This window comes from Anarhichas minor, unplaced genomic scaffold, assembly GCF_050575085.1.
Source record: "Anarhichas minor isolate MPS153535 unplaced genomic scaffold, ASM5057508v1 ptg000025l, whole genome shotgun sequence".
Taxonomy (NCBI): domain Eukaryota; kingdom Metazoa; phylum Chordata; class Actinopteri; order Perciformes; family Anarhichadidae; genus Anarhichas; species Anarhichas minor.
This window is the reverse complement of record NW_027466471.1, coordinates 11279304-11302473: the sequence shown is the minus strand read 5'-3', so window position 1 is coordinate 11302473 and position 23170 is coordinate 11279304. Positions and strand designations below refer to the sequence as shown.

The following is a 23170-nucleotide window of genomic DNA, read 5'->3' as shown; positions in this document are numbered from 1 at the left end:
CTATAACTTCTTATGAAAGCAAATCTTTCAAAAAATATCCACAATTTCTGTAAAGTGCTGAACGAACATATTGTTGAGAGAGTTGAACCGCTCCTCTGACTGGAAGCTGACGCTGCTTCTCTCGTTTGCAAACGATATTTTGTGTAAAGACGGAAGTAAATCAAGTGGGAGGAGACGAAGGCCATCACAACTCTGCTACGCCTGTCGCGGTAAGGTGTTTGTGGAGATTTTCTCTCCAAATTCATCTAATTTTAACTCCAGAAGGCACGTTAATTCGTTCGGTAAGTTTTAAACCAGTTCGACAGATTAAGAGCTTAACTATCCTGGCAAAGGCTTCCTTAAGCCCGTACTTAGAAGGTCATGTCTTAGCTGTGCAAGCTAGAAAAGTGTCCAAGGCGCTAGCTGGCACTGACAGGCACACTGCACCGGAGAGCTAGCGGTTCACACCACTTTCATTCATCTAACTACTGCAAAGATGCAGGAATGGGCGAATCAATTATGCGTGAGTAGTTGATCGAATAGCATCGTTAATTGCATAACTATCTGCACCAATTTAACCAACTTAACCGTCACATATTTTAGTTTTTTTCCAGCAGGATTGTACACTCTCGAGCCTGCTAAGCTAACGTTAGCGTCATGCTAGTTTGATGGTAGCGAGCTAGCGAACCGTTCCTCTTACTTTCCGGCTAAGTGAGCAGTCGTAACGTAAAGTCAGCTGATGTTGGTGTGAAGTACTCCTGCTGTTACTCTGAACACTACTCAATAGTATACTGTTAGTTCAGTGACGGTGTGGCATGGCAGCAGTGTGAACTCTTGCGTTAAAGTAACGTCACCGTAATCGGCTAGCTAGCGTTATAGCGTCTTGTTAGCTCGCTACGCTGTCAGTGGGCTAAATGCATCGTATCTGGTTAGCTTGTGGCTAACAGCCTGTCTGGTGTTGACAGCTAACGCTACATGAAGCTCAATGAAGAATGAAACTGGTTAAGTTAACGTTAATAACAGATACGCTTCTGCCGTTCATTGTGACTTTGACTCTGTATCAAATAACTGCACATCTCTCTCTGCTAGCATCACTGTTTCTGCAAGTTTCATACATTCAACATTGTGTAATATGAGCTCAGTCGAATTAATGAAATCATTTTTATTGAAGTGCCGTCTGTTTCAATCAGTGTAGGCAACAACCAGGACTACGTACATATTTGCATTGTGGTGATGAAGTATCATAAACATTATATTTATAACAATACATGCTGGCTGCAGCAAATAAACAAAACAAGCCTTGCCTTTTAACTTGAGCACTATTGCTCACATTTTATAACCGGACATAGTGTTGCTTAAATGGGAGAAGATCCTTCACAGAGAGGTGCTGCACCAAGAGTGGAAATCACCATCAGGAAATACTTATAGTTAGTTACATGCTGCTGGCCACATACATGCTGACCAACAAGTGTCACAGTTTAAGAGGAGATTTAAGTGTCTATTGTTTTCTTCTCTCAGATGGATCACTGCCATTAGTTCAGGAGAAGACAGGAAGTCCTCTTATTTCCCTGTGTTTGCACTTCTAGAGTTTCCTGTTGCACTTGTGATGCTCCACGTTTCCACTCAGAAAAAGATTCACCGTCGACTCTCTCACCCTCTTATGTTTTGCAGGAGAATCGACAATTTGGATCCAAGATGACGGACTCCAAGTACTTCACCACTACCAAGAAAGGTCTGATAGCCGATTTGTTCATTCACGAAATTAAAGATTTACCGTGTAGTTACATTTTGTTGTTGTATCGATATATTGATATGTGTGCACTACCGATACCTAATTGACCCAGCTAGACAATGAAAAAAATGTTATCATCACCTTGCTTCGTATCAACGTTATTGCCAAGAACTGAACCGCTCTGGTTATTGTAAATCAGATTAGACATATTGGACATTAGCTAACAGAGATTTAACTGTCCGGCTGTGCCTCCTGTTGTAATTGTGTGGCACTTTTCATGACCCAGAACAGAGCACATGTGCCCACTCACAGGGCTCTGGAAATGCAAACCGGTGCTTATGTGCGATAGCGTAAAGACTTCTTGTGTCTGTTAGATTGCTTGAGACATAAGAGCAGATTTCTTTCAGAATGTGCTCTTTGCTGCGGGCGGTCTGTGGTTAACATCTTAAAGGAGCTCGGGAGTGATTTGTGGTTTCTGGGAACCTCTAAGTAGGTAGACTTAAATTTAAGCCGAAAATTGACGGTGTGCTGATATTGTAGGTTTTATATTCTATTTCATGCAGATAGAAACCTCAGTAACACAATGATCTGAAATGCATTGATGCACCTAAGCCACTGACAACCAAAACCACCCACCAGTATCAGACACTGCTGGGAAAAAAGGGTCAATGCTGCAGTACTCTTTTTTTCCAGCGCCTCCATCACAAATGGAGTAAATGATGTGTGGTTTACTTTGTTTCTCTTGTGTGCATAGGGGAGATCTTTGAGCTCAAGGCGGAGCTAAACAGTGATAAGAAAGAGAAGAAGAAGGAGGCTGTGAAGAAGGTCATTGCATCCATGACAGTTGGCAAGGATGTCAGGTGAGCCAGGGAAAATGATGTCCAAAATACCCACACTGAAATAATGCTCTGTAACAAATCACCCTCCATTTTGAATCAGTAGTCACTGAACACCTTGTCCCTCCTTCAGTGCTCTCTTCCCAGATGTTGTGAACTGCATGCAGACGGACAACCTGGAACTGAAAAAGCTGGTCTACCTCTACCTGATGAACTATGCCAAGAGTCAGCCCGACATGGCTATCATGGCTGTTAACACCTTTGTAAAGGTAAAGCCCGATCCGTCTTAAAAACTATATTCAATGATCTATTCATAATTTCAGTGCTGTAATTAATGCAATTAGAGCCTGCTTGGTACAAAACAGGCTAGGCTATAAAACAGCTATAAAACAGGTTTGTGCAATCCTTGAGTTTTTGCACAACTTATTGTTGCAAAAATAATTTTAGTAATTCAAGTATTAACAAAGAACATCTTGATATTATTAGTGAATTGTTTATCATAAATATTAGAATTGTATTAGAACTATTTGTCCAAACCGTTAGAAACAGGTTTCTGTCCTCGTGTTCTACGCAGGGGTTTAGAAATGTTTGCTTAGCCCTGTTTGATTGGGAGGATAAATACTCAAATTTAATTACAAGGTTTAATTGAAATCTACTCATGCATGCTGTACTGGGATACATTCAGCTGTATAAAATTACTTGCCATTATCTCAATTCAATGAGATGATTATCAAAGATCAAAGTCCCTTTTAAAGAATATTTTTTCTGGCTCCCCTTCTATCATACTTCTATAGAAGTGACACCTCAATATATGATTTAATTCTGTACAGAATGCTAATGCAAACAACTGTTAGATACATTTTAAAATGTCTTTTAGATGATGTAGTATGATACAGAAATGAATGACCTCTCTGAACCACCCCTCTAGGACTGTGAAGACCCTAACCCTCTAATCCGGGCCCTCGCTGTTCGCACAATGGGCTGCATCCGTGTGGACAAGATCACCGAGTACCTCTGTGAGCCACTGAGGAAATGTCTGAAGGATGAAGACCCGTATGTGAGGAAGACAGCCGCTGTGTGTGTAGCGAAGCTCCATGACATCAACGCCCAGTTGGTGGAGGACCAAGGCTTCCTGGACACCCTTAAAGACCTCATCTCTGACTCCAACCCCATGGTACGACTCCCTCAGGCCGCCTACTAGCAGGCTGTTGAGGGTGGGGACACAGCAGGCCCCAGCTCTGCCTTTTAATGATAAGCTCTTTGCTGGATACAAATGTTCAACATGTTGCCAGACTAGTGTTTATATCTTAGTATAGCAGGGAGGGGCTTTATTTTTCTGTCCGCATTTATCTGTACACTTGTCTTCATCCTTAGGTTGTAGCGAACGCAGTGGCAGCGCTGTCTGAGATAGCAGAGTCTCACCCCAACAGTAATCTACTGGACCTGAACCCTCAGACCATCAACAAGCTGCTGACTGCTTTAAATGAGTGCACAGAGTGGGGACAGATATTCATTCTTGACTGCCTGGCCAATTACACACCTCGTGATGACCGCGAGTCCCAAAGGTGAGAGAGAGAACAGCTGTATTCAACATTCTGAACATCGGTATATAGCAGCAAAGGACTATTTGTTATGCAAAGATATAGAGAAGTGATGTCTACCTGAGCAGAGAATCGAGTCGCTCTCCGTAAAAAATAAACCCTGTGTAATATTTCGCTCTCCCCCCCCAATACCATCAACATCTGCTAGCATCTGTGAGCGTGTGACCCCACGGCTCTCCCACGCCAACTCTGCAGTGGTGTTGTCGGCTGTTAAAGTTTTAATGAAGTTCATGGAGATGCTGCCCAAAGACTTGGACTACTATGGCACCCTGCTTAAGAAGCTCGCCCCTCCACTGGTCACTCTCCTCTCCGCTGAGCCTGAGCTGCAATATGTGGCTCTCAGAAACATCAACCTCATCGTACAGAGACGGTAAATGTGGGGAGATAACCCGGGGAGGTCTCTTTAGTATTCTTTATACTTTGGGAATATCAAGCCTGGTAGAAGTTGCATTTAGTGTAGCATGCTACACTTCAGTGGGATTCCCTTTTTACTTAATTGTATGGTTAATTACAGATTGCCACAAATAACAAGATGTTTTTTTTTCTTCTTTTTAGGCCGGAGATCCTGAAACACGAGATGAAGGTCTTCTTTGTAAAGTACAACGACCCAATCTATGTCAAACTGGAGAAGCTGGACATCATGATTCGTCTAGCATCTCAAGCCAACATCGCCCAGGTAACGCGTGCACACAGCTGTAATACTTATACTATATTGGTCCCTAAATCCTCTGAGTGACACTAATGCTCGTCTGTCTCGCTGCAGGTCCTGGCTGAGCTGAAGGAGTACGCCACTGAGGTGGACGTGGACTTTGTACGCAAAGCGGTCCGAGCCATTGGCCGCTGTGCCATCAAAGTAGAGGTGGGTGCAGATGACGTCATACTGTCACCAGATGTTTTGTCAGTCAAACCCTTGTGTCAGCTATATTGTTCACCAATGAAGCTTTAGTCGTGTATGATTGTTTATATTTACGGGTCCTTGGACTCAATCGGATCATAACACTGTAAGTTATAAAAGGCCACCAGTCAGGCACAGTTATTGTTTCTATAATGAATACAAGGAAGCTCTGTCATCATGATGGTGTTCATAAAACAAATGATACTACGGTTTATTATGGTTTCCACTTTGCACACATCATGATATTTTTCTCTCATAATTTCAATAGAACATACTTCACATGACTGTTTACTGTTAAAGCCTGAACTGAAGGCAGTATTTGAGCCTCAACTTAAATGTTTAAAGTCACTTCTAGCAATATATACGTTACAAAATATATCGTATAATAATGTATGATATTTCTAAGCCTGTAACGTTTCATTTTAGAGCAAAAATTCCATGATTGTTTTTTCGTCCCTGATGAGCCAGTTGTAAAATCACTGCAAACTTGGTGATTTTCACATAAACTGTAATTCCTAATTTGTCATTAAACTCCTGATATGACTCCATCTCGTCCCCGGAGATCGAGGGCAAGTAGATGTGATGAGTTGTATTGAAAGGCAGGAAGGAACAAAGAAGAACAGCTGCACAGTTCAACACTGCTGGAAAGTGTATTACTCACTAGATTTGTTGACTAATATATGTGTCAAACTACGTTAAAACTAGTTTATTATTCATGCATGTTATATGCACACAATGTTTATACATTATTTTATACAGTTTTTATTTTATTTGCAGGCCTATTATGACATATTTTCTTTTTCTTTTCACTAATCAGCAATCAGCCGAGCGCTGTGTCAGCACACTGCTGGACCTCATCCAAACCAAGGTTAACTACGTGGTGCAGGAGGCCATTGTGGTAATCAAGGACATCTTTCGCAAGTACCCCAACAAGTAGGTTCCCTCTGAAGCATCAGTGTGGTCATTTGCACATTATCTGTTAACTCTTCACTGTCCAGATTCACTCGTAACAGTTGAGGAATGTAGTGTGTTGAGTCCGCACTTCGCTATTTCTCTTCAAACAGATATACGAGGCACTGATCATCAGTATTTACTCACACACGCTGTTATACACACGCAGACAGTCTTCCTGTTCCACTTCACTGACGCTCCGATTATTTTGTCTTGGTCTTGAAGACAATTGTCCTCAGAGTGTTTGTAAATGGCGGCACTGAGAACCCGGCCTTAAAGGCACCGGGTGAAAGACGGTGAGGCAGATTGTGCCGGAGCGTGACTTCTGCTGTGGATCCCACAGGGTGGATTCATGTGCCAGACAGAAACCTCGCCCACACAGTCAGCGATAGACCGTCACCGTGGAGTTGTTAGTCTCCAGGGGAGCAGCTTTGGAACGTTTCCAGCTCGGCGTGGCTCAAGCCTTTAGCTGTATGAGTCACTCCCCACTCAAACGTCTGCCTTTTCTATTAATTAGAAATCAACTAAATCGTTCTGCCGAGGCGGATCTTGTAATACAAGCATTATCGAAATGAAACTCCTCAACCACATGAATTCATCAACCACTCTAGAAATCATTGGCTGGTTGAGCAGAGGTAAAAGGACAGTGAATACTGGACTGACGTTTGTCAGGCTGCCAGAACACACAACTCCAAAGTAATGCTGACGTTGTTCTTTGTGAGCTGGAAGTGAAACATGCTGCCATGTTCTCTCAGCTGGGGACATGTGGTGGCTGTTTATGTCCGTTTTTTTAATAGATAAATGAAGTTTTATGTAAATGATAGTAATTCGCTCCATGTGATTGTTTTTTGTTGTCGCCAGATACATTTGCAACATTTGAGTTCATAACATGTTGTTTTGCGTGACTGTGTCCAGGTATGAGAGCGTTATCGCCACCCTGTGTGAAAACCTGGACTCCCTGGATGAGCCGGAGGCGCGTGCCGCCATGATCTGGATTGTGGGCGAGTATGCCGAGCGCATCGACAACGCTGATGAGTTGCTGGAGAGCTTTTTGGAGGGTTTCCATGATGAAAGCACTCAGGTGGGTTGAGGAGAATTTGGGCACTTTGCGATTTACAAAATGGGAAGTTAAGTTTTAATGGTAGTGGCACCAATAATTTGCATTCAGTGCTGACACTAGTTTCTGAAATAATGAAATTCATTGTTAAGCTGCTGGAAATGGAGGTGACATGCCGTACACACACACACACACGCACATGCAGTACTAGTACAGAGAACAGGTCATATTTAAATAATATTACAATGTGTGGTACCGTGAGAGAAATGGAATCCTAGATGAGTTATATAATTAGTTTTACTGAGACTAACCATGCTTAATAAGAAGTTACTGGAATAATGGGAACACTTTTCATGCCTCCATGCCGGCGATAGTCGCCCGTGTTTTTGGTCTGAATGTATGTATGTATGTACGTACGTACGTACGTACGTACGTACGTACATTCTCATGAACGCGATACCTCAGGAACGCCTTGAGGGAATTTCTCCAAATGTGGCTCAATCGCATAAAATACATTTTTGGCCATAACTTAAGAATTCATGTGCTAATTATGACAATTTAACACAAATATCCCAAAGGATAGAATGATGAGGGGATGACATTTTGCAAAGACATAGATGTAAACTGCTACTTGACTGGTTTTGTAGAGAAGCAAGCCTTCACTACTGCATTGGAGAGGCTTTTCTTAGAGTCATGTCGTGGGTAGAAATAAATGCATCATGCATAAAATGATCCCTTTTGCGGTGTTTGGTTACAGCAGGTTGAGCCAATAGTTGGGATAGTTACTGTTCAGCAGGGTGCGCCGTCCATGGGAAACCTCAGCCCGGAGAGTTAAAAAGAGTTTATTTATTTGTTTATTATGTGTCGTGGATCAGTACAACTCATTGTTAAAAGATCATCGTTAAGCTGCAACTTGACACTAATTTACGGTTTTAGGCTAAATTGTCTACACACTAGCTTTAATGGTAGTATGTGAGCAGCTGTAACATACTGTATGTGTTCACCGTGTCCTCTAGGTGCAGTTACAGCTGCTGACGGCGATCGTCAAGTTGTTCCTGAAAAAGCCCACCGAGACCCAGGAGCTGGTGCAGCAGGTGTTGAGTCTAGCCACACAGGTGAGCAACAAAACATACACACACTCTCTCTGCTGCCTTTATCCTCACTAACTGTCTACGACTCTGATCCTGCTATCCATGTCTTCCTCTAGTTTGAGCAATATGTTCCCATCAGACATGGCTTCTCCTTTTTGTATCTTTTCCAAAAGTTCTCTTTTACTGAATCATTCACTGGAGTACTGTAATCTGGAGCTGAGCCTTGTGCTTCCGTTAGTAAAGATGTAGAGTATTACACACCTTGTGTCCTGTATTACACCAGTTTTATAGATTTATCTACAGCAATAAACCTCTGTACAAACCGCAGTTCACTGGCAGAAAGCAGCAATGGGGAGATGAAAACGGGCCTCATAACTTAAAAGAACCGAATGACAAAATATATTTCTATTCATTTGAGAGCCTCACATCATCTGCAGTTCTAAATGGTTTAGTGAATACATAAATGTCGGTCTCTTTTGATTTAGTTGCAACCCTGACGAGTTCTGTTGATGACTTTGAATCACTGCTCAGTCTCTCATATTGGGGCCAAGACAAAGTAGAGTTTAACATTAAGTATTCATTAAACATTCTCCATGAATAATACTCTTTCATCCCCGTTCCTCCATCTCTCTCTCTATCTCTCTCTCTCTCTCTCTCTCTCTGCAGGACTCTGATAACCCAGACCTCAGGGACCGCGGCTACATCTACTGGCGTCTGCTCTCCACAGACCCCGTGGCCGCCAAGGAGGTGGTTCTGGCGGAGAAGCCCCTGATCTCTGAGGAGACGGATCTGATTGAGCCCACGCTGCTGGAGGAGCTCATCTGCCACATTGGTACTCTGGCCTCTGTCTACCACAAGCCTCCCAGTGCTTTTGTTGAGGGCAGCCGTGGTGTTCAGCACAAGAGGCTCCCCGGCAGTGCTGGATCGTGAGTCATGCACTTTTAAAATAAACTTTTACTTTCTAGCAGTGTTAAGCCATGCAGCTGTGTTCCTTCCTGCCTTTACATACAACTCATCGCACATATATCTAGTTAGCTAGTAAATGGTAATCAATTGAATTACATAAAATGCGAAACTTAAATAAAAATGTTTCGTTCTATTTTTCCTCTTGTTTTATTTCTCCTAGTGGCGAGAGTGCTGAGAGCCCGGATACAGGTTCTGCTGCTGGAGCTACTGAGGCGCCTCCTGCTGTCATCCCATCCCAGGGAGACCTCCTCGGAGATCTGCTTAATCTGGACCTGACACCTCCTACCACCACCGGACCACCACCGCCCACCTCCTCTGGCATGCAGATGGGCGCTATGGACCTCCTTGGCGGAGGACTGGACAGCCTGGTAGGTCTTCTGTTTGAGAGAAGCTGTCAGGTTGTTGACGGCTGGTATATCTTAGTTCTTTTCAGTAAAAGGCTTGATGTCAATGGGACCTGGTGACGGTAATGTCTTTGTACTTTTCTTCTACCTTCTTGGTGCTTTTTCTTTTGACCCTTGTTTGTTTCCCTTTCTTTGTTCAACGCTGCACCTGCAGATGGGGGATGAGTCTGAGCCGGTAACTACACGGAGGGAAGCGGGCACAACATTTATAAACCATGTCGGGCCATTTTAGAAGATTGATTTGATCACTTCTGTTTTACTGTATTTCTCATGCATCAATCTGATGTTTTCAATCACCATTCACCATCTTTTATTATTGTGACATCTAAAGTAAGCGTGCTGTTAAATCCTTGAGTCCAACTCTTTTTTTTTTTTTTTTTTTTTTTTTTTAAATTCTCTGGGCTCTGCGTTTCAATCAGCCGCCTATTCCCCTGCGGATGGACACTCCTCAGTCACCTCAGCTCCCACATCAGTCCCCATCGCCCCCAGATTACAGCCCCACTGAGGTTGGTCCAGGGGACCACGCTGGACCAGTAAAGGCCAGCACCAGTCTAGACCCCCCCCCCCCCCTGTTGTCCCCTGTCGTACCACTGTGACCTCTGAGTAGTCCTCCCCAGCAGTGCTCTGTGCCTGTTGCATTGTTCATGTTTCCCATTCCATGTAGGTGAGATTTTAGTAAATCTGGCCGATGTTTCTTGTTAAATATTGTAAGTAGTAAACCTTTGTCACTCTGTGGAATTACTATATATTTTTGCACCACCGGTCTTGTTCACTGTCCCCCCCCCCACCCCCAACCTTTTCATCACCACAATAGACTCATTTAGTGAGTAGCATTTGAACAAAACCTATTGGATTTCAATAGCCACTCGGCCTGACTTGTGTGGGCATCGAAAGGTCAGTTATATAAAATGAGAATTTCTCCCGTTCTGTTGTCTCCTTCCTGTCGCTTGTAAAAAGTGTTAATCCCATAGCTGCCACTAATCACAGCCTCACACCCTTCCACCGTCGTCCAGAATATTTGCACCAATAGATAACCTGAGTGTTCTTTGTGCCTGTTCCCCTCCCATCCAGCTTGGCGGAGACCTTGGAGGAAATCCTGCTGTGAGTCATTTGTTTGAGATTTTGTCAAACTTTGATTGCTCTGTACAGGGTGATATTGAATATGTTGGGTTAACGCGTTGCTTTGCGACCCACAGATGGGGGCCGGTTTCGGTGCTGCTCCAGCTGTGATGCCGGCGTCTTTCAATGCCCCCGTTGGCGGCGGTCTGGATGACCTGTTTGATCTCGGAGGTGGAGTTGGTTTGCCTATGGGAGCCTACAACCCCCCTAAAACAGTGAGTCTTGAGACATACGGCAAAGAACGATGTGACACCAGTGGTTGGATCCCGAAGAAACTCTCCGATCTTGTCTCTGTTCAGATTTGGCTTCCGGCCATGAAGGCCAAGGGTCTGGAGATAACCGGCGTTTTTGTCCGCCGTGCTGGGGTCATCCAAATGGAGATGACCCTCAATAATAAAGCCATGAGTGTGATGACTGATTTTGCCATCCAGTTTAACAGAAACAGGTAAGACCACCTACTAAGAAATGTGCTGAGATTTCTCTACATTTACACAATTAACCCTTTCCCCTCTTGTGTTCCTCTGAAGCTTTGGTCTCGCTCCGGCTGGTCCCCTTCAGATTCTCACTCCTCTTGGCCCAAACCAGAGTATTGAAGCGGCCCTTCCCCTCAGCACTGTGGGACCTGTCATGAAGATGGAGCCGCTCAACAACCTGCAGGTAACACCGTCACAATATTCATTTCCCCTGAAGTTGATGTGACTGCTAGTTTTTGTTTTGGTCAGACTAGAAGCGCAGGGTTATGTATGTCAACTGTTTTCATTTATTCAACACTGGCCTTACCAGGACTCTGATGCCTGAAGTTGTTTGTCCTAACATGTCTTCCTACTGGGGCCCCAAGGGCCTTGAACATTGTGACAGCACTCTGTCAATGTTTGCATTGGAATGCAAACAGAGTTGGGAGACGAGGCAGAGGTCGACCGATATGTTTACTTCAGAACTGATACGATACAGATGATTAGTAATCAAGGAGACCGATAACTAATATTTGGAGCTGGTGTACATTTGCAGTAAAAATGAAGTTGTTCATGTAGTAGAGCGGGTGCCCCAATACTAAGGCAGAGTCCTTACTGCAGCGCCTGTACGTCTAATTAAGTCATTAAAATCCCTAAAAATAATCTTTGAAAAAGGAAAGTTGTGTCAGAATCTGAAATAGTACAAACTGTAGTTTAAATTCCTTTCAGCATATGTTTAATTAAATGCTGCGAGAGTGAACCTTTCAACATTATCTATTAAACCTTTTAACATCTTTTAAACATGAAGGAGTCAGTGCTCTTGCCATGCTGACACGTTCTTTGCATGTATTGCAGTCTGCCTTCCTATCCGGCACTCGCAGAGCTTTTCTTTAGTGATCATGAAGCTGATTGTGACTCTGCTCTGAAGGGTGCAGACTGTGATCTCTACTTGCAATGACAGAGTGAAGACTGACTCAAATGAACGGGTCAGACGCTTGTTAAATCACATTGACAGGTCCGTGTTATATATTTATATATATATATATATATATACATGTCTGGTGTATAAAATGTCGGCATCAATGCGCTGGATTTTAATGCCTCCACTCATATGGCCTGAGGCGAAATGTTTTTGGGTTGTACGTCCGTCTGTCCATCCGGTCCATTCTCGTGAACGTGGTACCTCAGGAACGCCTTGAAGGAATTTCTTCAAATTTGGCACAAACGAAACAAAAAAAAAACTATTCTGATTATCGTAAAAATGCTGAATGTCAGTAAAACCAATAGTCAGTTAACCTCAAATTTTTTTTGAAATGAAATAAAAACCTTAAGTTTCTCAGTCTGTCAGATTCCTAATTATAGTTGGCATAATTTCAACTTCTTCGTCATTTCTCTTTATATTTCTTAAGTTTACAAAACTAAAACATCAAAATGCTTCATGGTTGAGATATTCACGGACCTGACTATATCTCTTTCGAACATATGACCATGTGTCTTAAGTGATTAGTAATGTGTCCTCACTGTTGTTCAGCTATACGGTTGAATTCCCCTGTTGTGAATAAAACATGAAACAGCCATCAGAACGGTTGTGGATTGTCAGTAGAAAGAGCGTGGGAGGCGGGCTTGTGTTTGATCAGCGCGGTTCTTTTAACCGAGCAGAATTGAGGACGGCAGCTGTGTGCAGCTGGAGAGAGAAGATAAGAGTGACGAGGGGGATGATGGAGGTGGGAGGGTGGGGGTCATTACGGCTCCTTTGTTCTCCTGGCCTCAGTAGGCCCGCTCGCCTTTCCACTCTGCTGCCTCCGGGCCCGACTTTAATGGGCACTGATGGGTAACATTATCTTTAGATATTTTATTTTTGAGAGGGTTTGTCTTGATGGAAGATACTTTTCCAGAATATTCTGACTGCTGTTTGTAACCACTGATGGTCGCAGTCAATGAAACACTTTCATCACAAATCCTCCACATTTTAAGGAAGTTCTTTAGTCACTTTGGCTGCAAGTTTCATGGCAGTTCTTCCCCTCTGCAATGACACAGCAGTTACATTTACAGACGACAGAGTGGTGACTTCATCAGCTGTGCTGGACGTTTACAGGCTTATTCAGTAGTAAAGAAATGGTACAGGGAGAAGGCGGAGTGACTGCTTTGGTACGACAGCAAAGAAGTAGACTGTCAAGTAAACGTACAATGTGATCGATCGAAAAGTCGATCGATGTCACCTGCTGAGCTGACGCAGACAGATAATCAGTTTTAGTACATTGTCATGTTGTTAACAGCTCTACACTTTGTCCCTCTTAAATAATAATAATCTAAAAAATAATCACAATACATGCTAAATAACTATTTTCTTAATGTATGTTTAAATACATTTTGTAAAGACTTTTACATATAATAGAACGTCCGTTGCATGAAAGCCAAACAGGTTCACACAATGCTGATGTTTCTCTGGCGACATTACCGCTTAAAAACTCCAGAGAATTGTTCTCGGAACGAGTTGTTTATTAACTCGACAACAGCGTCACTACATCAGCAGTTCACAAAGTGCTGTCGACCAACATTGCACTCTCACTAACAGCGTAGCTGCTTATTCTAGCTCTCTGATTGGTTGCTCGGTATGTCGGTCTACCTGTACTGCCCAATACCATAATGGGCAGGAATGAAGGAGAGACCATGGCGGCAGCAGCTCGGAGTATGACAGAAGAGAAGTGCCTGGAGTGAATGCTCCAGAAAAACAATAAACTGCGTTCAGTGGAAGGATTTAAGTCCAAAATAGAAATCCATCGACGAGAGAGATGAGCTCATCTGAAGGCATAAGTCATAAGCATGTCAACTGTGCTTGTGTAATTCAAATTATAGTATTTTTAATTACTCTCACAAACAGACAAAAGTTCTGCACGACTGCTTTGAACATGTCAATCAGAATTAAGCTTTGAATTGTTTGAGTGTTCCTGTCAGTCCTGCATTGCAGGAATAAGATGCTCTAATGAATTATTCACAAGTCATTCTTCAGCGCTCGTCTGGCCCAATTCATTGTCCCCCAAACAACGCTTCTCTGTGAGCAGCCCGATCAATATCACCCTCGTTACTTCAGGTGCCTCCTTCATACCTCAGTTGTTCTCATGTTTCAGTGTCTTGTACTTTTGCCACCAGGGCCTAAAGCCTGTGAAAGATCCTGTCTGAGGGACTTAGGTTAACAAATTCATTATTTTGTTTAAATATAGACCTGCTGTTAGGTGCTATTTTAGTTTTCTCTTGTCCGTCGTCTTTGTGTCTTCATCTTCCTATTTTTGGTATTTTATTTTTAACCACCGTCTATTTGTATCTCCTTATATTTCCACATTTATTTCATTCCTCTAGTGAAGCACTTCCTGAAGGCTGTTTGTAGAAATACTTATTTTTTTAAATATTTAGCTTGTAGGTGATCAGCACATCTGGGTGATGCTGTCGAATGTGCTTTTGCACGACTGACTCGCATGCTTGTTGTGCTGACCTCAGCATATGTTGCGTACGTTTTCAGGTGGAACTTTCCGCTTGTAAACTTTGTCTCCACATTACATGCATCAATCTACAGACTTTATTCTGAGCGCTGCTTGACGGTTCGGTACAAATACACGAACCGTTACACCCCTATTAGCTTGTAAGTAGTGTTTGCTGATATATTTTGGCAAATAAAAGCCTCATGCTGTGAGACACAGTATGATGGGAGGCCAGTGCAGAACACTGATGGTGTAGTATTGGCTGTGTGAGTGAGATTCCCAGAGGACTGCAGCCCTCTTGTTCAGTAAACGGCGCACATACACCAACAATGTCCATCCCTGAAGTGCACTTGAAAACTAATTACCCATGTACTGCTTCTTGTTCCCCGTCCTCTACCTCCTCCTTGGATGTAATCACTCTCGCAGGTGGCCGTTAAGAACAACATTGACGTATTCTACTTCAGCTGCCAGTACCCCATCAGCATGCTGTTTGTGGAGGACGGGAAGATGGGTGAGTGTCTCTCAGCTAAACGTCTTCACACAAAAGCCTCAAATCCAGTCAGTCATTCAGCGAGGACGCGTGTGCGTGTGCATGCTGATACTGCATGGATACTGTGCCGCTCTCTGAGTGGCACAGTATCCATCCTGATATAGGTCATTTCATATCTCGATAACTATATAAATCACGATATAGCATGTTTTATGGTAATTAAAATGAATGAATTAATAAATAGTCAATATGAAATAGCCACATGGTAAAGCCTGTTTTTGTATAATGTATATGAAAAAGATAATTGACAAATGAAAAGAGTATTTTCTCATTTTAATAATAACTTTACTGCAAAATGAACTTCACAGTTAATTACAGAGACAAAATGCAGAAGTACCGGCATCATCTATATTTAACTAAACAAAGGGGACAGAACATGTAACATGAATCATAAAAGGCTGATAAATGCCTTACACCATGGCCGGCATTAAAGCCCATAATAATTCATAAATACACATCTTAGTCTGAATCAACGGCATGTAAACCGTAACCTCACTGACGATATCATTGGTTATAATAAGCGAGAGACAGTTTCTTTGTTTGTGTTCCAGACCCACAGTTTTTATATTTGGTGTCACTGCGATGTAAAAGTAATGGACTTGTAGTGTGACAGTCGATACATACATTTAGTTATTATCTGTGTTCTCCGGTTCATCCGGTAACAGTTTATGTCATAACACAGAGATAATGTTCCAACGTAAGCGGCCACAAACAAAACACTGTTAACATATTTCTGTGTAACAGAGTCTGGTTTGCGTGTGACAAACTTTGGAGAAGATGGTTTTCTCACTCACTCGACATTTTTGTGTGTACATTTACATCAAACCTCTAATTGTGCACATTTCAGTGCGTGCTCTGTCCTTGGACTCATCCGGTGATTGTGTCTCCTTGTCCGCAGAGCGACAGGTGTTCCTCGCCACATGGAAAGACATTCCTAATGACAACGAGGCCCAGTTTCAGATCAAAGACTGCCATCTCAACTCAGGTGAGAACGGAGGACAGAGAGGGCACCACAGTGCGGCCATATCCTGCTGCTTCTCTGTGTGTTGAAATAGCCTGACACAGTCGACATAGTGGCCGTCTCAAATCCTCACTAATGGAGCGAATTGCATTTGATGAGAACTCATCAAACGCAGTCTCCCATTTACGGGCGATAATTTAGTTTTACACAAGCGTGAGAGCAGCTGAACTGGAAAAATAATTCCTAATGACGGCTTAAGGGTTTCACGTCCTACTGGGAAGCAGCAGCGAGACAGAGGCTGAGGAGAAAAGTTGATTTTGAAGTAGTGACTGTATCTTTGCCGCGGGGATAGCCCGGGGTGATAAAGAAAGAAGAAGAAGAAGAAATGCTGCATCGTCTGTAACATTTAATGATTGTTTGATGACTGAAACTGAACACTACAAATGAGCGATGGCTTGTTCAGATAGTTAAAACGGTGTAAGTACAGAAACGATGAACATTTTTACTGCACTGTGCTAATTTCTGATTGTGTTCCTACAAACAGATGCAGCGTCCAACAAACTGCAGAGTAGCAACATCTTCACCATAGCCAAGCGTACAGTGGAGGGTCAGGACATGCTGTATCAGTCCATGAAGCTCACCAATGGCATCTGGGTGCTGGCTGAGCTGAGGGTGCAGACAGGAAACCCAAACTACACGGTGAGCACTGGTCCCGTTGTGTTAGCTGAAGTCATTCTGAGTCATATCACTGTTGTGCTCTTGCTGCTGTCTCTTACTTTTTACCACCAAAAGAAATGGCTGGTGAGAGACGACCTTTAGTGTTTTATTACATTTTAAAAAGGGTTAGGGTTAGACAATACTAACATCTAAAAAAGAATACTTTAAGAAGTTGGAATAAGTCCTTTTCACAAGACGTTCTTATCTATGCTTGAAATGTGATCAGTCGATTTACATACAGGTAAAAAAAAAACAAAATCCCATCTTTCAAACTACCTTTTAATCCAGTGTGCACTTTCATATCTGGAGCCTTGGCTGCAATCACAAAGCAAACCAAGATCTGTGTTTTCAGTTACGATGGCGGCTACGCACCACGGTGTGCATACACCAAACCATCCACCCACTACTGCAATACCTTTGATCCAGAATGTCTTCACTCATCATCATCCACACATGCAGTGTAGGAGCTTCCATTCTGCACTTCAGCACAAATCAGAGCCTCAATAGCTGAATGAAGTCAGTATGACGGAGTTTACAAAGTCCTGTCATCACCGCTCGTCACGGATGGAGACGGCTGATGCAGCAGAGGCGTGACGGAGACTCGTGATGAGCGGTGGGCAGAGAGCTGGTTGATTGTGTGGTGCTAGTATTTGTGACTCGGCTGTGTGTGTATTTCTTTGTGTTGTTGCGTGTCTCTGCTTAGTCAGCGTGACGCGGCCTCTGCTCTCGCTGGATTGTGTTTGGTTTAGACATTCTGCACGACTACCGTCCAGAACTGTGACCTTGATGCGACTCCTCTCAGCTCATCACTCCGTCTGCTTCCACTCCATGTTTTTATTTATAGGTGTGGCACTCCCTGTTGTTTTTGTTTTCTCCAGTCTAGACGAGTCAATTTATTCAGTCACCCAGCTCTCATTAAATCTCCAGGTTATTATATCTGTTCACACCTTCTGATGTTGGTACGTCACTGTGTAGCCTAACCTCGTATATGAGACGTTGAGATATACGACTTTGGGAGTATTTCCTTGAGATTTATCAGCTGAAGTGAAAGTAAATTTACTTCTTTTCTGCTGGAGGCGGTGTGCATCTTTCATTTTATTTGTTGCTTCTTTTTTCAGATTTTTAAGTGTAAATAGATGCTCAGCAGGGCAGGAAAGGCCTCTTACCTTTTGAGGATGGATCATAAATTGTTAAGTGAAGAGAAGACCAGACTTTGAAGTTCCCCGTGCTGCATGTACAGTGTTTTCTGACGCTCGTCTCTCGTTCTCTGGCTGCTGCACGGTCCCTGCGCTCTCTTGGCACATTAAAGCCAAGCTGCTGAATGAAGCCTTTTGTCAGCAGCTATTTTTAGACCGGAAGAAGCAAAGCCCCACTGCTGCCTTGTTTTCTTCTTCTGGGTTTTATTTATTGTGCTTCTGCGAGTTAAAACGTACAGTAGCATTTGATTCAGCTCACCCGTGTGGGTCTCAAGCTTCCTCTGATGTCTGAGGGTCCAGCACCACGAGCGACCTCGTTCAGTCGTTCGGTTGCTCGCTGCTAAATTATTGATAAAAGCAGCTTTAAGTTTCCACAGTTGAGTCTCAGCAGCTCTCGAATTCCCTGTGACTGACTTCCATCGGCGCTCATGTATACTTCATAGTTTTTATTGTGACGCCAGCTTATCGTTTTGACGTGACGCACGGTGTCCTGTCCCCATGGCAACTATCTGACCGCTGATGTCTCTTTCCACCTCTTGAGCCGTCAAAGTCGGCTTCAACACAGAAATGGACTCCAGAGTGGCGCCCTACACACAAACATAGTCTCCTAACCGTCTACATAAGCAGAGAGTTTACACTCTGATTACACCCGCCTCCATTATCAGTTTGTTCCTTTCTTGCCTAATATGATTCTAATATTTATTTTCGCAGTAAGATGAACTCATGAGTGCCGCAGAGTTTCTGTCTCTAAATAGCAGTTTCTACTCAGCGGCTAGAGCATCCGCATCTCCTCACATCTCTTACCCCACGCTGACAGGAGAGCCCGGCCTAAATGTTGCCAGCAGCTGCATGCATTAGTAAAGAGCCCCGAGTGTGCGAAGGCAACACTTAAGGAGCTGTGCAGCACCACTGCTTTATTCCACTGCAGCTCTGTGCTATCCAACACACACACACACACACACACACACACACACACGCGCTCACCTTTGTAGATCCTGGTGTCCATTGAGTCAATGATGGGCCTGCTGTAAACCTGTTGTCAGTCACTCACCAGAGCTCAGATAGTACTCATAATAGTGTCTCAAAGGGAAAACGTGTAGTGTTCTCACGATAATGTATCACTGTACGCTACAGTAAAAAAACGACTGACATATGAGGGCTTAAAAACAGGGCTTTTTTTTTAGCACTGCCTTGAATTGTGATGAGGTCGTGCTAAAGGGGGATTACTGAATATATTACATGGGAAAATGCCGTTAAATCCTGGCGTTGATCTGGTTGGAGTCCAGCTGGACACCTTTGTTGCATGTAGTTCCTCATCTTTCCGTTGTCTGCTGGCTAGTAAAGGACAGACGGTCCCTAACAATACTTTTAGCACTCAAACTGAAAGGCAGATTTCTAAAGGTTAGAAGTATTGTTTCTCTTTCTGCGTTGTTTGTAACTGTAAACCAGTCGGTGTGTGTGTGTGTGTGTGTGTGTGTGTGTGTGTGTGTGTGTGTGTGTGTGTGTGTGTGTGTGTGTGTGTGTGTGTGTGTGTGTGTGTGTGTGTGTGTGTGTGTGTGTGTGTGTGTGTGTGTGTGTGTGTGTGTGTGTGTGTGTGTGTGTGTGTGTGTGTGTGTGTGTGTGTGTGTGTGTGTGTGTGTGTGTGTGTGTGTGTGTGTGTGTGTGTGATGCACAGCACAGCGATGTGGGTTATTAAAGGCTCATTTGTCCTAGGAGAAAGCACAGCTGGTTTTGATTATGCAGCAATTAATTAGAGAAACATTTTTAAATATTCAGAATCACTGTCTCCTGTATGTATTAATAAGTGCCACGCCATGACTATCTGTCCTCATAATTATTCCAAAGCTCCAGCTGTCTTGTGTTTCTGGATCTGATGAAATATCATCTGCAGTGTGGTTTCTGATGGGGGGGGGGGGGGGGGAAAGACTATCAAATCCTAAACCTGCTCCCAGCTGAGACCAGCATCAACGAGTGGAGAGGCTGCCTCTTTTCTCTCTCCTGTGTTTGTGTCTGTCTGAGTCTGATGAGAATGAATTAAGGGTTTCAATTAAGATATTTTTACCTGGAAGAAAAATTTATTTTGTCTTGTTCCTGAATGTCAAACAGTGAACATTTATGAAACCTGCGTCTTTACAAACCTTTTAATTTTAACAGTAAAGTCATGTTCAACCCTGTCCATCTCTTGTGTCCCGCAGATCTCCCTGAAGTGCAGAGCTCCAGAGGTTTCCCAGTGTGTGTTCCAGAACTACGAGGCGGTGCTGAAGAACTGAAAGCCTCCCCACATCGACCCGGCCGCCGCCCTCAGACTCCTGGCACCTTCTCTCGCTCTCCCTCTCCTCACCCAAGGACCATATTGTTGCAACCTAATGCAGTGCAAGTGCCACTTCCTGCTGCGTTGGTGCTCATCGCTGGTTGTTTTTCTTTCCCAAGACTGCAGAAAGTCCTGGTTCATTATCCTGGTTTTCCATATCCTGTCTCCTCTTTCTATGTTTCTGATACAAAAAGATTCAGTTTCAGGACATTCTCGTATATATTTTCTGAATGATCACTTTCACATTGTCGGTCCACTCTGTGATGGCCGGTATTCTTTCGGGGACAGACTGCTGTATTCCCGTGACTGTTTAATCATTATCAAGCCCCACTTCTCTCCCCACTTCTCTTCAAATCGGCAATCAGCAGGTGAATCACTGTCTGCACATTTATTTAGGGTACTTTCAAGTAAAAAAGGCTTTAACTTTCCTTCCCCCTGTGTGAAGTGGCTGTTTGGGCCGTAGAAAAGACTCATAGATACTTACAAACTACATTATTGTCCTCTGTCATTTCCTAGTTTTCTTTAGTGTCTGTGGATCTTCTGCTGTCCTGAGAGCAGGCTGTGTGCATGGAAGCTGTTTGTTGGTGTGCCGCTCTTTAATTTTTCCATCAACATCTGGACATTTTAGAGACGAGCAGCAGTCCTCCACTGCCTGCGCTCTTCATTAGTCATTCCATGGTTTGATTTGTTTGTGTGTGTGTGTGTGTGTGTGTGTGTGTGTAGACTTGTTGGCACGCTGAGAGAGAGCCTCAGGTGTTGAGGATTTTTTATTTGCTCCCCCCCCCCCCCCTCGCAGCCTCTCCAGTACCATGGCCACCTGAGATGAAGGCTCATGTGAGATAACTCTAAACATTCGATGCCATGGTTTGTAACACTTCTGAGTAATAAGTATACATGCAGGTAGCACAGTGTCCCTGTTCTACCTGCAGACTTGACCAGATTAATTGGATTCTTTTTTCCGAGTCATTACACAGAAGCCCTTTTTATCGGCTCTACAGGATGTATGCGCCCACGCTAACGGCTTGTTAAGATTACAACAGAGGTGGCTGTGTATCCTGAGCGTGTCTTTGTGTGTGTGTGTGGTGACGGCTGATTCATTTACAATGCTGTAAAAGAAATAAAAAAAGAATCTGATGTTTAATCATATTTTGATTGACATGATTTTGTTCATTGTGTGTACATCAAAAATAACTATTAAAAGTCTTGATAAATTCACATCACAGTCTTCAGTGTTTGACATTATGAATGAAATGCAGTGCAAGGACAATTTCCTTTTTATGGCACAGTCTGCCGGTGCCAAAGTCGCAGAATGTTACCTCAGTTTAATTTGCTTGGTAAAGTCCACATTCCCAAAGTCCCTGGTAGCCAGCGTGCATTGTTTTCTCTCACACTGCTTTATAATCATTGATGACCTTTGAGGCGTCTGCTCTCATGGGCTGCTCAGCTTCTGCTCCAGTGTTACACAATTGGCAGCCCTCACAGCTTTGCATACAAAGTCTCTCAGTGTTGTTCAACCTTGAGTCGTGAGTGAAGTCTGAGGTTTATCCACAGCCGGGTGCACCTTTTTAAAGGTGGAGCAGTTGACGGGGTTTTTAAGGCCCGAGCTGCTCGTAGAAAGCTTAACTAGGATTAAGCTTAACTAGGCTCGAGCTGCTCGTAGAAAGCTTAACTAGGATTTCATCACCTAAAGTGAACACGAACACCTCTCGACTCTGATCGGTTCCTCTGTCAACACTAAAGGTCATCTCTGCTCTAACCAGAGAGGAGTCTGTAGTCCAAAGCGGTGACAAGTCTGTTCTAATGAATGATCTATAATATCGATCCTATGTGATGAGTGCATGCCAGTAGGGGGCGCCACTGCATTGCTTTCGGGTGTAAAGGCTCAGTTTGTATGAAGGGACTATTATAGACTTGCAAAGAGTTTATACATTTAACTAATTGCTGTATTAATAGTTAGTCATTCACCAACGTTTTACAGATAAGTTCTTAGCTAATCCAAACAACTTCTGGGGTGCCAGGTTGTGAAACATTTTTTTCGCCTGGTGTTTATCCTCCTGCAGCAGGACACTCTTTGCTTTAGATGGTTCTTTAATTCATCAGGGAGGAGACAATTTACAGCATTTAAAACCGCATTATTACCAAACAAAGAATAAACTCCAGGTCTGGATTAACCTTCTGTGGGGTCGTTGGGCAAAACCCCTGTGGGCCCCTTTTAGCCACCGGGCCCCTAATTCATTTACTCTATTCTTGGAAACCAAACAGTGTCCTACCTGTCCTCATGCCTACTTTGCGCTAACATGAGTAAACACGAATTTGTTTAAAAATATGAACCATGTACACTTAAAATCAATGGAGATGATGAAATGATTAAAACTGTGTTTTGAGCACATCATCAGCTTGTTTGACCCATCCACCAGCCCTCCCGTCCGTCCCGTCTCGCACATACTATGCCCGTTTCTCATGGGCGTCGCATTCAGAAGCAAAAGAGTCCCTCCTTGCTTCCGTGTCAGACACCGAGGAGCAACGACCAAGCTGCGGTATTTGACGCATTGGAAGTGAGAACGGGTTGGTTTTGACACAAAGCCCCTCCACAGCACAGGGACTTATCGCCTCAAGGGCCTTATAGCGGCAAGTAATTGCAATTGACACAACTACCACTTGCCCCATTGGTGGGCTTTTATGGCCCCTGAGGGACAATTAATCGCTTTGTCTGATTGGAAATCCAGCCTTGATAAACGCGTATAGTCCCAAGCATCCGAAACCCTCTGTAAACGGTTTCTTATATAGTGCCGCATTGGAAACCACCGGCCGAGGTTACAAGCTCATGTCCGGTTATTCTGAGGGGCCACACACGGTATAATGTGTATTCCTCACAC

At 43.5% G+C, this 23170-nt stretch overlaps 1 protein-coding gene across 2 annotated transcripts; it reads left to right on the top strand.

Moving 5' to 3' along the window:
• Positions 1–136: 136 nt before the first annotated feature.
• On the top strand, positions 137–21509 carry ap1b1 (adaptor related protein complex 1 subunit beta 1). Of its 2 annotated transcripts, none has more exons than XM_076098953.1 (22): positions 137–281; positions 1651–1711; positions 2466–2571; positions 2681–2816; positions 3476–3721; positions 3922–4112; positions 4297–4518; positions 4704–4824; positions 4912–5007; positions 5861–5976; positions 6910–7075; positions 8068–8166; positions 8809–9068; positions 9269–9476; positions 10584–10613; positions 10709–10846; positions 10931–11076; positions 11159–11288; positions 14986–15070; positions 16008–16094; positions 16615–16769; positions 20179–21509. In XM_076098953.1, the coding sequence occupies exons 2-22, from the start codon at positions 1675–1677 to the stop codon at positions 20251–20253; spliced, it is 2850 nt and encodes a 949-aa protein (XP_075955068.1). In that variant the 5' UTR covers positions 137–281; positions 1651–1674; the 3' UTR covers positions 20254–21509. The 2 variants fall into 2 exon arrangements, with proteins under 2 accessions (XP_075955068.1, XP_075955069.1); XM_076098954.1 differs by having other exon boundaries at positions 142–209.
• Positions 21510–23170: the final 1661 nt, after the last annotated feature.

Bases quoted from the DNA above. Each gene is read 5' to 3' on its own strand.
- ap1b1 (XM_076098953.1), top strand. From the start codon at position 1,675: ATGACGGACTCCAAGTACTTCACCACTACCAAGAAAG. The intron at 4,825-4,911 runs GTAACGCGTGCA...GTCTCGCTGCAG, and splicing joins CTCAAGCCAACATCGCCCAG to GTCCTGGCTGAGCTGAAGGA. The intron at 15,071-16,007 runs GTGAGTGTCTCT...CCTTGTCCGCAG, and splicing joins TGTGGAGGACGGGAAGATGG to AGCGACAGGTGTTCCTCGCC.